At 41.8% G+C, this 16,354-nt stretch overlaps 1 protein-coding gene across 2 annotated transcripts in view; it reads left to right on the top strand.

Moving 5' to 3' along the window:
* Positions 1-10,096: 10,096 nt before the first annotated feature.
* Positions 10,097-16,354, top strand: part of KCNJ10 (potassium inwardly rectifying channel subfamily J member 10) — a 36,190-nt gene continuing 29,932 nt past the window's right edge. Inside the window, exons 1-3 of one of the 2 annotated variants that reach the window (XM_033923976.1) lie at positions 10,097-10,106; positions 10,223-10,457; positions 14,511-14,638. In XM_033923976.1, the coding sequence (XP_033779867.1) occupies positions 14,633-14,638 (6 nt within the window). In that variant the 5' untranslated portion in view covers positions 10,097-10,106; positions 10,223-10,457; positions 14,511-14,632. Of the gene's footprint in view, positions 10,107-10,132; positions 10,458-14,510; positions 14,639-16,354 lie in introns of those variants that run through there. The other variant, XM_033923977.1, reaches the window with a different exon arrangement.

The raw sequence follows: 16,354 nt of genomic DNA on the forward strand, positions 1-16,354 counted from the left end.
ATCACCCTCTGAAGTCTACCGCTCAGCCAATCCTTAACCCATGCAGCTAGTGTTTCCCCTAATCCCAGCGATTTCAGCTTGTTCAATAACCTGCGGTGTGGGATGCTATCAAAAGCTTTGCTGAAGTCCAAATATACAGATTGAGATCTTTAAGTCTGTCCCCATACGCCCCATACTACTGCAGTTTCATTGGACAAGACAATTATCAGGATACAACAGGTTGATAAAGATATCAGTTTATATATGTTAATTTTGTTTTCTTCTCCTTAAATAAGGTCAATTTGTATATGTCAGCAATTTTGTTTTCTTTTTGGTAATAATATCATGTCATGGTTCATGTATTTCCATTTGTAAGTTTCTTGTTAAATTAAAATTCAATAAAGGGAATTGAGATTTTATGGTTATAGCTAAACGTGGAGAGTGAGGTCGTGTACGTGTTTGGGATGGACAACACTAATCATTTCTATAGTGCTGTACATCAAAACACAGAAGAGACAGTCCCTGCTCAAAAGAGCTTACAATCAAGTCAAGACAGACAAACTGGACAAGAAGGTACATCAATACCCAGTGCTCAGGTGGGGGAATGATAAGACCGATATGGGTTGGAGTTTGGAACTGAAGTAGCTTCAATGAAGTGGGCTTTGAGTCTGGTTTTGAAAACTGCCAGAGATGAAACCTTACGTCTCGAGGTAGGCAGTTTCTTCCACATAAGTACATAGGGCCTGATTCTCCAAATCAAGCTGCAAGTTAGGCTAAAAGAGGCACCCTAACTTGCTTAATTGGTGATAAACAGCATGGTAATTGACCATGTTGATTAAAACAACGCCATCCATCTCCCATGTGCCTCCCAGTGCCTATGTCTAAAGTAGACATGGTTTGCCTCTATAGCTATGATTCTCGTCACAGGTAGGCACTGTAAATGTAGGCCTGTAAAACCTTTAGGGTTACCAGATTACCTCCCCTACATCTCTGGAAGAGGTTTGTTTAAATATTAATATGTTTCAAGAACTTAAATGTCTGTATCATATTCAAAAATTTCTCACTAAATGCTGTGTAACATTGTGCTAGGAATTATGTTTTCTTTGAGCCTAAGCACCCGGAACTGGCTAACTTGGCCCCTCAGATCTGTTCTTGCACCTCCATGCCAGAGTTATTCCTTGAGTGCACCATGAGAACCTTTATTAATTAGCATTCAATTTCATATAATGGGGTAGTAAATCTCACCTTTTGTGATGGGCCAAATATACGAATACTATATCTCCAAATGGATTTGAAGCGGTTTACAAAAAATTACAAAATCTAATCTAATCTGAAAAAGCTTTCAATGAGTAAATTAAGAACATAGAGTGAATAAGGAGAAAAAAACCCTAGAAATTAAAGACAGCATTATAAGGCATCGTGGGTTGGGCAATGTCCTTTACTCAAAAAAGCAGGTTTTCAGCAATTTGCAAAAAGAGCAGTAAGTAGGAGTTTCCAGATTTTAGCTCCAAGATAATCAAAGTTGTGTTCTTGATGTTGTTTATACGATTTGACATTTTTTAATGTTGGATAGAAGAAGACCTTGTTCTTATTGGGGTCCTTTTATTAAGGTTTCGCTAACTGATTTAACGCACGCTGAATGCTAAGGCACCCATAGGATATAATGGGTACCTTAGCATTTAGCGCCCATCACAGATTTTGAAAAGCCTTTTGAGAAAAATAGGCCTTCAAACACTTACGAAAAAATAGAAAAGAAGGAATTATAAACTGGCCAGAGTCATGCTGTTTGCTATTGAATGGTTAGCCACGTGAAAGAATGGGTTTCAACAAAGAGGACCAGAACCAGATCCATCAATTTCCTCACTGTTCTGCCACTCTGATGCATCCACAAACCAATTCACAGGGTTTTTTTAAATTAGTAATTCCCCATTTTCCACCACCAGAGGGTGCTGGTGACAGACTGCAATCCTAATGCAGCGAAGTACAGTACTTGATGTCCAATTTTAACAGCTCGGCAATGCTAGGGGCAAGAGCTAACAGAGTAGAAGGAATGAACAAGGAAATGCCTGACACTGATTTAGAGTAGAGAATGAAGTGGGATCTATCTCCATCCCATTAAGTGTTCAAGACTTGTGCAGATGAGGACAACTTTTTCCCCTTTTCATTCTCTGATCCCTTATGTCCATCATCAATAAGTGAGCACCGTCATCTACTTCACAGCACAGGCTTTATGAGATTCAATGGAGTCCTTTTGTTAAGGTGCACTAACCAATTTAGTGCTTGCTAAAGATTAGCGCCTGTTCTTTTTAACATTTTTGTAAGCGACATTGCTGAAGTAAAACCCGGATGTCTCAGTTTATCCTCCTTTTTCTGGAGCCATATGTTAACCCTAAAGAATTCATATTTGGTAGCATGGGAAACAGGAGAACTAAGCTCCTGCCTTATTCTCACAGGGTTCCTTGTTAGCAGGGGCTATCTGCAGCTCACCTTCCTCTTCAGTATCTGCATGTCTCCTTATTACACAGGAAGTTGAGAGGTTGGAACTGGAGATACATCTGCTTTCTTAGCTCTGGCCTGGGAATCTGCTGCTAGCAGAAAGAAGGAAGTCATCACAGCATCGGGCAAACTGAGGGAATGAGAGTAGGGGATGACAAGATGGGGGTAAATGCTTTGGTATGAGGTTCAAAGGAAAGTGAATGCTTCAAGGGGACGAGGAGGGGCTGAATGCTAGGAGTAGTCATAGAAATAGACGGCAGATAAGGGCCCACGGCCCATCTAGTCTGCCCACCTTAATGTCCCTCCCCTACCTTTGCCCTGTGAAGAGATCCCATGTGCCGATCCCATTTGGCCTTAAAATCAGGCACGCTGCTGGCCTCAATCACCTGTAGTGGAAGACTATTCCAGCGATCAACCACTCTTTCAGTGAAAAAGAATTTCCTGGTGTCACCTCGTAGTTTCCCGCCCCTGATTTTCAACGGATGCCCTCTTGTTGTCGTGGGACCCTTGAAAAAGAAGATATCTTCCTCCGCCTCGATGCGGCCCGTAAGATACTTGAACGTCTCGATCATGTCCCCCCTCTCTCTGCGCTCCTCGAGCGAGTATAGCTGTAATTTGTCAAGCCGTTTTTCGTATGGTAGATCCTTGAGTCCCGAGACCATCCGGGTGGCCATTCTTTGCACCGACTCCAGTCTCAGCACATCCTTGCGATAATGCGGCCTCCAGAATTGCACACAGTATTCCAGGTGGGGCCTCACCATGGATCTATACAATGGCATAATGACTTCCGCCTTACGACTGACGAAACCCCTTCGTATGCAGCCCATGATTTGTCTTGCCATAGCATCAGATGACTGTTAAGGCGTGGTGAATGGTAAGGGTAGGGATGAAGGAGGGGGTCAATGTTGGGGACATGGTGAAGAGGAGGTAAATGCTGGATGCTGGAGTAGATAGGAGAACACAGACCTTCTAAAATTGAACTCTGCTGTTTGCCTCCTTCAGATTTCTCATCCTCTCAAAGGAGGTCACAGCTTATAGCGGACAGATAACATTACAGAGGCAGATTGTTCTAGATTGTTCCAATCGAGCCAAGATCTTAATGTTATTGATAATTCCAATGAAAAGGAGGGGGAGGGCAAGGGAAAGAAAGAAAAGTGAAGAACTTTTCACGTAAGTTACTGGAAAAGATTCCCTTGTTTCTGAAACAGGAAAAGAGGAGGGAGAGAAGAGCCCTTTTTATTTGATTAGATCCAAAAATGCATACTAATTTTATAAGGAAAAAAAATCCTGAGAAAAAATATCTGAATAACCGTCTTGCACTAACCAAAGGGCAAGAGCAGAGCAACTGAACATGAGAACCAATTAAAGGATGATGGTACCACACGATAAAACTTTGGGCAAAACAAAAAAATATCTGAAATAACAAGATATTGTGAAATGACTGACTTTATAACCTTAGCTGCAAATGGAATAATCTTGTTGGCCACTGGCGATCCACATGAGCCTGTAGCCAATCAGATGCACTGGAGACAGTGCAACATGGGCATTGCTGAGGATCGAGTCGGTTCAGCGAACGGCCACCAGGATGGTCATGGGGCTCAAGGATCTCACATATGAAGAAAGACTAAAGAAATTGTGACTGTACTCACTCGAGGAAAGAAGAGAACGGGGAGATATGATTGAAACGTATAAATACATCACAGGACGCATCGAGTCAGAAGATGATATCTTCTGGCTCATGGGACCCTCGACCACCAGAGGGCATCCGCTGAAAATCAGGGGAGGGAAGTTTCATGGCAACTCCAGGAAGTACTTCTTCACCGAAAGAGTGGTGGATCATTGGAACAGACTCCCACTCCAGGTGATAAAGGCCAGCAGCGTGACGGATTTTAAGAAAAAATGGGATACTCTTGTGGGATCTTTAAGGGAGTAAATTCAGGGGGGGGATACTTGGAATGGGCAGACTTGGTGGGCTATAGCCCTTTTCTGCCGCTTTTTTCTATGTTTCTATGAGAACAAAGCCAACCCCTTGAGTAGCATGTCAACTGGGAGACGGCTGAATCAGTCTTTGTTTTACCCCATTGTATAAATGGACTTAGCATTCCATTTTGTCTACGATTAGCAAGCATGGCCTAGGGCAGTGTTTTGCGAGATTTCAGGTGTGCCGCGAAATGCCGGGGAGGAGGAGAGGCACCAGCGCTGGCTGACTGCCTACAGGATGTGCAAGAAGCAGTATTAGATCTTCCTCTGATGTCACTTCCTAGGTGTGGGTCCAGGAAGTGACATCAGAGGAAGAGCCAATGCTGGCACGACAGCAGATAAGAACATAAAAATAATAGCCTTACTGAGTCAGACCAATGGTCCCCAGTATCCCGTCTTCACAGAGGCCAATCCAAGTCGCAAGTACCTGGCAAAAAACCAAATAGTAGCAGCATTCCATGCCGACAGTGCCTCTTCTTCTCCTTGGTATCTTTCCTCCACTATTCCTTTCTTTAATTGGGACAAGTTCATATATCTCTTCCTCTTCTTTCAGCAGAAGATGAGGCCGGTTTCTGCATTTCCCTTTCTTTGTTTTCCTTCCATAAGTGGATATCTCACAATTCCATTCCCCGATCACTCTTTCTTTACTAAACTTCTTTGCTGTTTCCCTTTTTTTTCCAGCATATCTCTTGAGAAGTTCTTCTTTGCTATACTTGCACTAGCGCTTGTCATCTTTCAAGACATACCAGAGCTCTCACACAACCCTCAAGGGAAGCATTTTTAACATGTGGCTTTTGCTTCCAGTCTGCCACTATTTCTTTCCATAATCCATAGTACTGACTTTCTCTCCTTACTAGGGTGCTTTTTTCCTATAAAACTATTCTAATCAACGGGAGCCATGCTTTCCGTTTCACTCCTATCTATGTCAACCTGAGACACGACTGCACTCTTTTTTGTCTGGTTGTCCGTATATGTACATTTGCCAATATCCATTTATTCTTGAATCTTTATGGCGATCCCTCGTCTGTGCTTGGATTCTCTGTTGCTATGAGGTCTTCTATTATTTTACAACCTCCATTTCTATAGTTTTTCCTGGGCTCTTCCATTGAGGACGAGGTTCTTCTGATTAGTCTGTATTTATTTTCTTCCCTTGCCTCCGCCTACTTGTATCAGACAGCATGCTTGATTTTCTTGCAAGGCCCACTCTCCCTCCATCCCTTTACTAAGGCTAGGGAGTCCTGCTTGTCTACCATAACAGGTGTTATCTGGGACAGCAGGCAGATGTTCTCACAGCCCGCCTACCTCCCCTAGTTGGCTTCTTCACTTGGGCATACAACTGATGACCTTGTGAACCGGAGTTGGGCAGGAAGGCACTCACGAAGCTTTGCTAAAAGCTTAAAGTGACAATACACTTCACCACTGTCCATACTGGGCTCCGTAGATGACGTTCCCTACATGTGAGAATATCTGCCTGCTGTCCCTAGATAACACCTGTTTCAGTAAGTAATTGCACTGTACGGGGAATTAGTTATTAGAGGAAAATGTACATTATTGTCTAAGTTTTCAAGTTTTATTAAAAATGTGACAAAATGCCTATACAGAGTTTCAAGGCGGTGTACATAAAAAAAAAAAATTAGGTTTTTCACAAAGACCGACACATAAAGGGTCACAAATAGGACATATAAACTTACAGATACAATAGGAATGAAAAAAGGGAAGAACTACAATATCAAAATAGGAAAGAGAACATAAAAGGTAAGAACAGAAGAAAGGGTAAAGTATTCTTCTGTATTGCTTTTATATATGTATGTGATTCTTTCATCTGCCTTGTTAAAGGCAGACTATAAAAACTATAAAATATAGAGTGGAGTGGAAAGGGTAGATGTGACTCGCTTGTTTACTCTTTCCAAAAATACTAGGACTAGGGGACATGCGATGAAGCTACTAAGTAGTAGATTTAAAACAAACCGGAGAAAATATTTCTTCACACAATGGAATTCTGGAATTCATTGTCGGAGAAATCAGTTAGCTTAGCAGGGTTTGAAAAGGGTTTGGATAATTTTCTAAAAGAAAAGCCCATAAGCCATTATTAAGATGCTGCTCACCATATTATCCACAATTGGAACGACAGCTCCAAACTCACCTTCCATGAATGGTGGCATCTTTGTACTATCAGAAAATACGAAGAAATAATAGCGTTTAAACAAAATAACATCTCCAGCTTCACTAGGCTCCTCTTGATGTATTCTGTAAGACTTTGAAAGTCAACTTCACCTGACTTCTTATATCTCATACTGCTGTTTGCAGTTTAACAATGTGTTGATATTTTCTTTTGCTTTTATAATTTTGTTGTATATTTCTTGAAAAATCTCAATAAAATGTTGATACTAAAAAAAAGATGCACTTAGGAAAATCCACTGCTTATTCCTAGGATAGGCAGCATAAAATCTGTCTTACTACTTGGGATCTTGCCCAAAATCAGCATCCTGGAACTAGATAACTTTGTAACTCTGCTAGATCCATCTTGCAGTCTTTACCAACCATCATATTCTCAATTTCCAAACTTCACGACCACTGTGCATTACATTTTCCCTCTGTCCCATTCCTCCTTCCCTCTTCCCTGTACAAACCATTGCCTCCGTGTGCCCAAAATGATTCCCGTGAATAAGGCAAATAAAAAGGAGTAGGGGGTAAATGGTGAGGGAGGAGAGAGGAGCATTCATATAATAGGGCCAACAACTGATTATGGAGTTTATCTCATACAGATTCTTTTTCTCCAGTCCTGAGATGTGGCTTTGCTTTACTCTGGTCCTTTAATCCTTGACCACAAAAAAAATTGCCAAGGAGAAAAAAAGAAAGAAACCCTTTCTCAGATCACCAGGCCAGAAAAAGGCTCCTCTTTCTAATCAGAAAGGCGTAGGAAGCACGCATCCAAGACGTGAAATAAATAGGGAGTCTGTCTTCAGTGACAAACCACAGGACCTGTTGTTACACAAGGCTCTGCTTCTTTACCCTACATTGGCTGGAGTGTGTCTCTTCTGATTGCTTGTTTTACCTTGCCATCTTCCCAGACATCTACTTTCCCCCCTTACCATGACACCTCTCTTTAATACAAATTATTGCAAGGCAGCTAAAGTAATTCATTTTTGCATACCACTGGTACAATACATTTTGCAGCGGTGTAGAACTGAAAACCACAGCAAACAGCAGATACAAATGTAGTCATTTTACGTGTTAGGCCTGTTTAGAAAGTGACAATGAGACCTGTCTTCAATTATGTGGCTGTATACAGGAATAATACATTCCCAGAGGTGGACTAGTAGTCAATGCTTAATCAGATGACCTCTCTCAGGTATTCTTCTCCAATTTATGATGTAACTTCCTTCTTCTTGCATTTTGTAATTCGCTGATTGTCCAGCCTTCTTTCTCTGTGAACCGCCTAGAAGTCAGTTTGACTATGGCGATATAGAAAAATAAAGTTATTATTATTATAATATGGTTTTCTGCAGTGGAGTTGTAATTTTCAGCCTACTTTTGAACAAAAAAACGGTTCTGAAAATAAGAGTTCACTGAATGTGAGAGACTTACTAAATATTTATGTGACCAGTGATGATAGAGATGTCCTGGCTGTCTGTGTTTGAGGTCTGGTTTTCGCCACGTTTTTATTATTTTCTGTGAATTTTGGATTTTTTTGACTGGATGATTGTGAACACCTGCAAAACATAGTTACAGTGTGTTGTAATAATTTTTTTGTGCTTTATTTTGGAATAGGTGGCTGTATTTCCCCTTGCGCTTACATGTTTATTTTTAATTAAAACTAATTTGTGAAAAAAATATCTAAAAATCAGGAAAAAATGCTGAAAAGAACTGAAAACAAACCAGACTAATTTACTTTGTGCACTTCCCCCCTCCCCCCCCATCTCAACATCATTATTCCACATCAACTGTTGCATTTATTTCTAGCAAAAGAGCCCTTAGGACATGATTCAAGCATTCAGAGTAATGTTTATCCCTGATCGATTTAGAACTTCCCATTGTTGCAACACTTCAACATTGAAATTCGTCATTCCACTGCTTGTTTTTTGGGGATTTTTTTTGTCTGGCGCGCTCACCCTGGCTTCACCTGACCTGAAGACTTGGAACTGATTGGTAATTCTACCGCCATCCATTCTGTTTCAAAGAAAAGGGAATCTGATTTTATTTTGATCATTCCTCAGGAAACACACACACAGTGGAGTCCATTCATCAGCTTGGGCCAGTATCTGCTTACGGCCGCAAGGAGGCAAAGTTTTTCATCTGAGATGCCGAAGCGCTGCCAAGTGGCAATCGCTAGAGTAGTGGTTGATAAACCTGTCCTGCGATCCCAGAGTCAGTCAGGTTTTCACAATATCTGCAAAGAGCATACTAGGAAATATTGGAAAAGGAATGGTAGACAAGACTAAGAAAGTTATAATGCCTCTGTGTTTAGTTCTGGTCTCATCTCAAAAAAGATATAGCAGCACTAGAAAAAGTACAAAGAAGAGTGACCAAGATAATAAAGAGGATGGAGCTCCTTTTGTATGAGGAAAGGCTAAAAAGGTTAGGGCTGAGGGGAGATAGGATTGGTGCAGAATGGGTACAAGTGGATCGATTTTTTACTCCATATAGATTTACAAAGACTAGGGGACACTTGAAGTTACAGAGTAAAACTTTTATAACCAATAGGAAAAAGTTAAGCTGTGGAACCCGTTGCCAGAGGATGTGGCAAGAGTGGTTAATGTAGCTACTTTTAAAAAAGGTTTGGACAAGTTCCTGGAGGAAAAATCCATATTCTGCATGGACTGTTCCCCAATGCCCCAGATATAGTAGATAGACTGTGAGCCCACTGGGACAGACAGGGAAAAATTCTTGAATTCCTGAATAAAGTCACGTAAACTGTTCTGAGCTCCTCTGGAAAATGATATAGAAAACTGAACAAATAAATAAATAAGGAGGACAGACTGAGACATCTGGGTTTTAGTTCCACTGAAAGCAAACCCCGAACATCTCAATTCGTCCTCCTTTTTCTGGAACCATAAGGTAACCCTAGGCTAGTCTATGCCACCTGCCTCTGTCTTATGCAAACATACTAAAATATACTGAATGCGACAGGATTTGCAGAAACTAAGAAAAGTCCTGAGCTTGGTTGAGGAGAGAGACCAGTAGTGCCAATTCCATTCCCTAACCACGACCAGTACATCTCTCTCCTTAAAGGGAGCCTAACCCTGCTGACTTCCCCCTGTACTCTCAGAAGGAACAAAGGCTTTAGGAGCCCAGGGTCAGTAATTAAATACTCTCTCTGCCCTCCCTCTTAGCTTTCTGCCCTTCCCATTCTGTTTACGTTTCCTCTTGCTCGACAAATTGAAAGGAAAAAAAAGAAATAATTTGATCCCCATCCCAGTGAGGGATTATTTTCTGCCTCATTAACTCTGTTCTAAAAAACTTTCACTTATTTCCTTTAGCAGGACAGCACTTTCTCTCACTCCTCCCACTACTGAACCACCCACCTCCCAATCACAGCTTCTCCAGCCTGTGCCTTGCCCTGCTCCCATTAGATTCTGTGCTGCTACTCACTCCCCCCCCCCCCCCCTTCCTCATTTACACAATCTATTCATTCAATTGAAGAAAGTTTGGTAAGCAGGGCAAAAAAAATGAAAAGGCGACAGGCCTTTTAGGATGGGATGTGTTATCTGATCTTGGAGGGGGAAAAATCCATTAAAAGACCCCCCTTTTTATTGCTTCCTTGCAGCTTTCCCCACTCTGCAGACACGGATGTCACTCTTGGTGACCCAGAAGTGCTAAGCACAAAATGCGAAAAAGTATTTCACTACATATGGAACAGTATTAGCAGGAGACAAAGTTTGCAGGCACAGGTTCACAAGTCTGGAAGTCAAGGGAGTGGGGAAAAAGATCAAGTTGCTCCTGTTGGGAAGTTTCTCTGGCACTGAGGGAGCCCTGCTGGTCCCTTCCCAGCGCTGGTCAAGGTAAGGAAATGCTTTTCTATAAATGAGAAAATTCACTTGGTTCCAGCTGGGAACAGGTGCTTGTTTCAACTGAGCAGAAAGCAGTGATTTTTCCTGTGAATTTCAATGGAAAATCTGTCAGGCTTCAACTTCTGATGCTTGATGTTAAATCCTGTGGATGGAAAGGGGTGGCTAAGTATTAGATTCATTTTGGGATCATGCACACTCATGGACCCAAGATAGTAAAGAGCCAAAGAGGAAGACAATTTTTTTTTAATGTACAACTGGTCAAATGTCTGCTGACAGCTGGGATATTATTATTATTTACGAGTATAATGATTTGTTTAACACATGCCAGCACACTGCGAGGGGATATGATCGAGACCTTCAAAATACTGAAAGGAATCGACAAAATAGAGCAGAAAAAATTATTTACATTGTCCAATTTGACACGGACAAGAGGACACGGAATGAAGCTAAGGGGGGACAAGTTCAGGACAAATATCAGGAAGTTCTCCCAGAGGAGGTTATTGCGGAATCGACCGTCCTAGGATTCAAAAGCAAACTAGATGCACATCTCCTTACGAGAGGCATAGAAGGATATGGGTGACTAAAAATTACGCCAGGTGTATACCTGGCAGGGCCTCCGCGTGTGCAGATCGCCGGACTTGATGGACTGAAGGTCTGATCCGGAGATGGCGCTTCTTATGTTCTTAATGCATGGGTCAAATGTTCTTTTTCTGCTGTAATTGCAAAATTATGTAATTCATCATCAGCCAGCCAGGCAAAGGTTCCTGGAGGATCAGAAAATGTTCCTCTTCCTATCTTTGAAAAGAGAAAGGGTGCTTCTCTCCTCCACTCAGGATCTGGGTGAGCTCAAAACAAGCAATCTCTCGGTTTCTCTCCTTAGTTGGGGTTTCACATAACCCCAACTATATTGTTGCACTATATTGTTCTTCAGATAGATTTGATCAGGAAAAGGGCAGCTTTTGACAGGTTTATCTGCTTCTGAAAGTTTGCAGGTGCCATGAGAAAGCCAGCAGGAAAGCTGTGCGCAGGGTACAGGACCTCAGCATCCCACTCTGAAATTCAAGACATTTTTCAGGGTCATTTTCTGCAGAACCATTAGAGAAAGAGACGAGGGCAGGTCGGTATTCTAAAAATCCTGTCACTTTTGAATTTTGGCATGCACAGTAATATGCAAAATTTTGGGGAAAAAAGTGTGAATTTGGCATTCAAATACTTATTATTAAATCTAATCACACAGTAACTTACAGTCAATTTAATATCCAATTTGCAAGTTCTTCCAGAATTAATCCAGGTACCTCTCCTCCCTTGTAACCAAAAAAACCCAAAACTGTTGTAACGTCACTGGAAATGTCCAGTTAGCTCTTTTGTAATCCGGCTTGAACTGCAAGGTATAGGCGGAATAGAAGTCCCTAATGTAATGTAATGTAATGCTTTTTTTTTTTCTTTATTAAATATCCTTCAATTAAGAGGTTCATAATAGCAATAATAATACAAATTTGTGTGTTGTGCTCAGTCACATCCGAAGCAGATACCGTGACCATGACTCTTAAGAAACCATCATGGCACAATAATGTTCCCTCACCTAATTCACTCAATTAAAGCATTCTTTTCTGTATTGATGTCTCTTACTAGTTAGTGTTCTTATGCTTTTACACTGGTGAAATTGCACTTATCTTTTCCTGTGCAATTGAGCAAGCCAGGTCTGCTTAAAGTCGTGTCTTCTATGCGCCACAAACATGAAAATTGTGAAAAATAATATTTCACAGCCTTATATGAGATGGAGACAGCAGTGGCATTGTATCCATATTAAAGAAAATATTGGCTTTTTTTTTTGGAGGGGGGACGGGAGAGAGGGAGAAGGAATCTTTCCCTCTGTCGAAAAAGCTGTCAGCATGATCTTGCAGGTACCAACCCCAGGACCTGGCAAATATCTGGCATGAGTTAAGTCCAAAAATTCCCGTAGCCCTCTCCTTCTTTGCCTTTCTGGCAGAGTGCTACGGACACATTGGAATTCTATTTTAAAGAGAGGAGTTAAGCAGAAAGTGGGATCTTTGCGGGGTGGCCTTGTGGCAGTGTGTGCTCTGATAATTTTTCACGTTAAGGGTCGGAGTTGCGCCTCGGTTACAGTCCCAGGATTTAGGAGTTTTATTAGCCTCTCCTTAGCTGTTCAATCCAATATTCAGATTGCGTTTAAGCAGCATGACACTTGTTTCTGTTTTCTGTACATATAAATTTACACATCTTATGTGCCCTGTTGAAAATAACCATGGGGATGATGCTGGAGGACCTTACCGGACTAGCATAAAATTCATCACGTTGCTAGGACTTGAGCACGAGTCGATGGTGCCCAATTAACTAATGCCCCCTAAGAACAAGAACCAGAAAATTATACCCAGGCCCCTCGCATACATCAACTCTGTTCATTTTCTTGACACTCCCAGCAGCAGTGGGTGAATGAGACAAACATATTGGGATTGTCAAGAAAATTGATCTAGGCGAGGGGCCTCATGTCGGGAGAGGTGGCCCTTCACAGTTCTAGAATCAGATCAGTATATTCTAAAAAAGTGAAGAAGTTTAATCCCCCCCCCCCCCCCACATACACACCTGTTATCAAGCTGCACTAGAGGTTTTTAGCGCAGGCTGGTGAGGTAAGTGCTCCAACGCTCATAGGAAGTCTATGAGAGTAAGAGCATTTACTGCGCTTAATAAAAAGGGTCCTAATAAATATTTGATATAAAAAAGGTTTTGGCCCAGTTATGAAACAGGTTCAGTATAGCCGTCTGAAGATCCATGATAAAAAAATGGACTGATAACTGTGTTCTCATGGTAATGATTAGTATTATTGTCAGTTACTGAGCATCCATCCATTGTGGGATCAACTGATTAAGTAGGAATACAGCACAGACAGCTGCAGAGGTAGACCTTCATGAAAGCCCAATGCATATCGCATAAACATACTTGAAAAGGGGGGGAGACCACACTCAAAGCATCTTCCCTGTCTCTCTAATTTACTAAGTGACTTGCCCAGGGTCCAGTGGCGAGTGCCATGTTGGTGGGGGCGTGGGCACCCCTCCTCCCCTAGCCATATGCACACCCCCTTCCCCCGTACCTCTAGTTGTTCACTGCCACGAGCAACAACTTCAGCGTGTTCCTCGCCACTGCGTCAGCTCTCTCGCTGACATCACTTCCAGGTGACATCAGAGGGAGAGCCGCCTTGCTCGCAAGGAGCATGTTGAAGTTCTTACTTGCAGCGGTGAACAACTAGAGCCACAGGGAAGGGGGAAGGGGCAAATTTTCCCCGGGCGCCTCTCGCCGTCACTATGCCACTGCCAGGGTCACAGGGAGCAGCACAGGATTTGAACTCACAACTTCACCACACCAAGTAGGTCTCTATGATAACTCCCAACTCACATCATGTGTTAAGCAGATGCGCACCGGAAAGAGATTTAATGTACAGTAGGCATAAAACAGCTTTAATTCCAAAATAAGAATGACTGAATAAGGCCAAAGAGCAGAAGCAGGTGAGATGATATCAGGGAACTTCATAAGTGAAATTTAACCCACATGGCCTCGGAGTGCCAGATCAGCCCAAATCCCCCTTCTCCTCTCTCTGATTGCAGAACCAGAACCCAGTGTGACACACCTTTCCTAGTGAAACAGGTGTAAGCATTAAGTGAACAACAAGCCCATACAATTCTCTGAGATTAGAGATTAGAGACCTAGGTTTCCACAGAAAAAAACAGCATTTCTCTGGAACTATGATCTGGGCTCTCAAAGGATGTAATTTGAGTCAGCAGGATGATGCCTTCTCTATCCATCTGTTCAACGTCAACCTTGAAGAAGAGTTTGGGGAGGAGAAAGGAGATCCATAACCTCATTTAAAGTGCATACTGTATCCTTCCCCCAATTCTTTGGCTTTCGGATAAGCCCTCCCCTCCAGGAACTATAGCCACCCCTCCATTGCTTGAGTTGTCACATCCAGAAGCATGAGGTTGGGGGGAGGGGGAAGTGGGATTTGGATTAAACTTACACCTTTTGTTTCAGTTGTAGCTCAAAAGATTGCCAAATGAAGCACAACTGATTTTCCGAAAGCTTTTGACAAAGTCCCTCATCAAAGGAGTGAATAAAGAAGCAGAAAAAAAATGAAAGAAAGCTGAAAGGAAAATATGGAGGTAAGGGGAAAAAGTAAGACAGGATGAGAGAGAATAGACAGGCCATGAAGATGTATTTCCCGATGTCACTCTTAAAGTCTACCACCCTGCAACCTCATATTATGTTCTCTAGTTTTACTGCTTCTCCATCTCTGGAAAAGATTTGCTTGTAGATTAATACTATTCAGATGTTTAAACATCTATCATATTTCCTCTATCCCTTCTTTCTTCCAGGGTATTCAAACTTCTTCTCAAACGTCTCTCAGTTCAATCACAATATCATTTTCATCACCTTCCTCTGGATCACTTCAAGTCTTCTTACATCCTTAGCAAGGTATGAACTCCAGAACCTAACACAATATTCCAACTGGGGCCTCACCAACGACTTGTACAGAAGCATCAACACTTCTTTTTCTGCTGGTGACTCCTCTCTCTATGCAGCCCAGCATCCTTCTGGCTATGCCACCGTTTTGTCACATTGTTTTACAGCCTTGAGATCCTCAAATACTATCATGCAAAGTTCCCTCTCCCTGTATGTGCTTATCAGCTTCTCACCCCCCAAGCATGGAAAACTCCTTTTGGCTTTTTACTCCCCAAGTGCATCACTCTGCACTTCTTCACATAAATTTTAACTGTCAGACATTAGACTATTCTTCCAACATTTGCAGATCTCTTCTCATGCTTTCTATTCCCTCCGGCATATCTACTCTGTTGAAAATCTTCCTGTCATCTGCAAAAAGACACTTTTCCTTCTAATCCTTCAGAAATATCACTTACATATATATTGAATAGAATTGGGCCCCAATACCGATCCCTGAGGCATGCCACTACTCAACTTTCTTTTCTCTGACCAAATTTCATTTGCCTCCACTTTCAGTCACCACTTTGGGTCCCAAGTTCAGCCCACTAAGTTTATTGATGAGCCTCCTTTGAGGAATCATGTCAAAGGCTTTGCTGAAATCCAGGCAGACCACATCTAGCACACATCCTCTATCCAATTCTCTGGTCACCCAGTCAAAGAAATCAATCGGATTTATTTGGCACGATTTTCCCTTGGTGAAACCATGTTGTCTTAGATCTTGTAACCCAGTGGATTCCAGGTTGTTCACTATTCTTTCCTTCAGTAGAGTTTCCATTATCTTTCCAACTACAGAAGTAAGGCTTACAGGCCTTTAGTCTCCGACTTCTGTTACCACTTTTGAGAGAGACCATATTCACTCTTCTTCAATCCCACAGAACCTCTCCCATCTCCAATGAATTATTAAACAAATCCACAAGAGGTCCTCCAAGAGGTTCCGCAAGAACTTTGCGTTCCCTCAATATCCTTTGCGTTTCCTCAATATCTCATCCAGGTCCATGATTTTTATTCCACTTTTAGATTTCCCAGTTGTTCATAAACACTTTCTTCTGTGAATGGCATGATATCTACTCCATTCCCAAATATACTTTTGTCAACCAACCGGAGTCCTTCTCTAGACTTTTCTTCCATGAACACAGAACAAAAGTATTTCTTTAGCATGTTTGCTTTTTCCTTGTCACTTTCCACATAGAAATTCTCAGCATTTTTTAGTCTCACAATTCCATTTCTAGTCTTCCTCCTGAAAAAAGTCTTGTCTCCTCTTTTGACATTTCTAGCCATTTTTAATTCCACCTGCACTTTTGCCAAATTTCTCTCGTCTTTGAGTTTTATCCAGAATTCTTTTCTGTGTTCCTCTTCTTGAGTTCCTATGTATTTTT

This window comes from Geotrypetes seraphini, chromosome 16 (assembly GCF_902459505.1).
Source record: "Geotrypetes seraphini chromosome 16, aGeoSer1.1, whole genome shotgun sequence".
Lineage (NCBI taxonomy): Eukaryota > Metazoa > Chordata > Amphibia > Gymnophiona > Dermophiidae > Geotrypetes > Geotrypetes seraphini.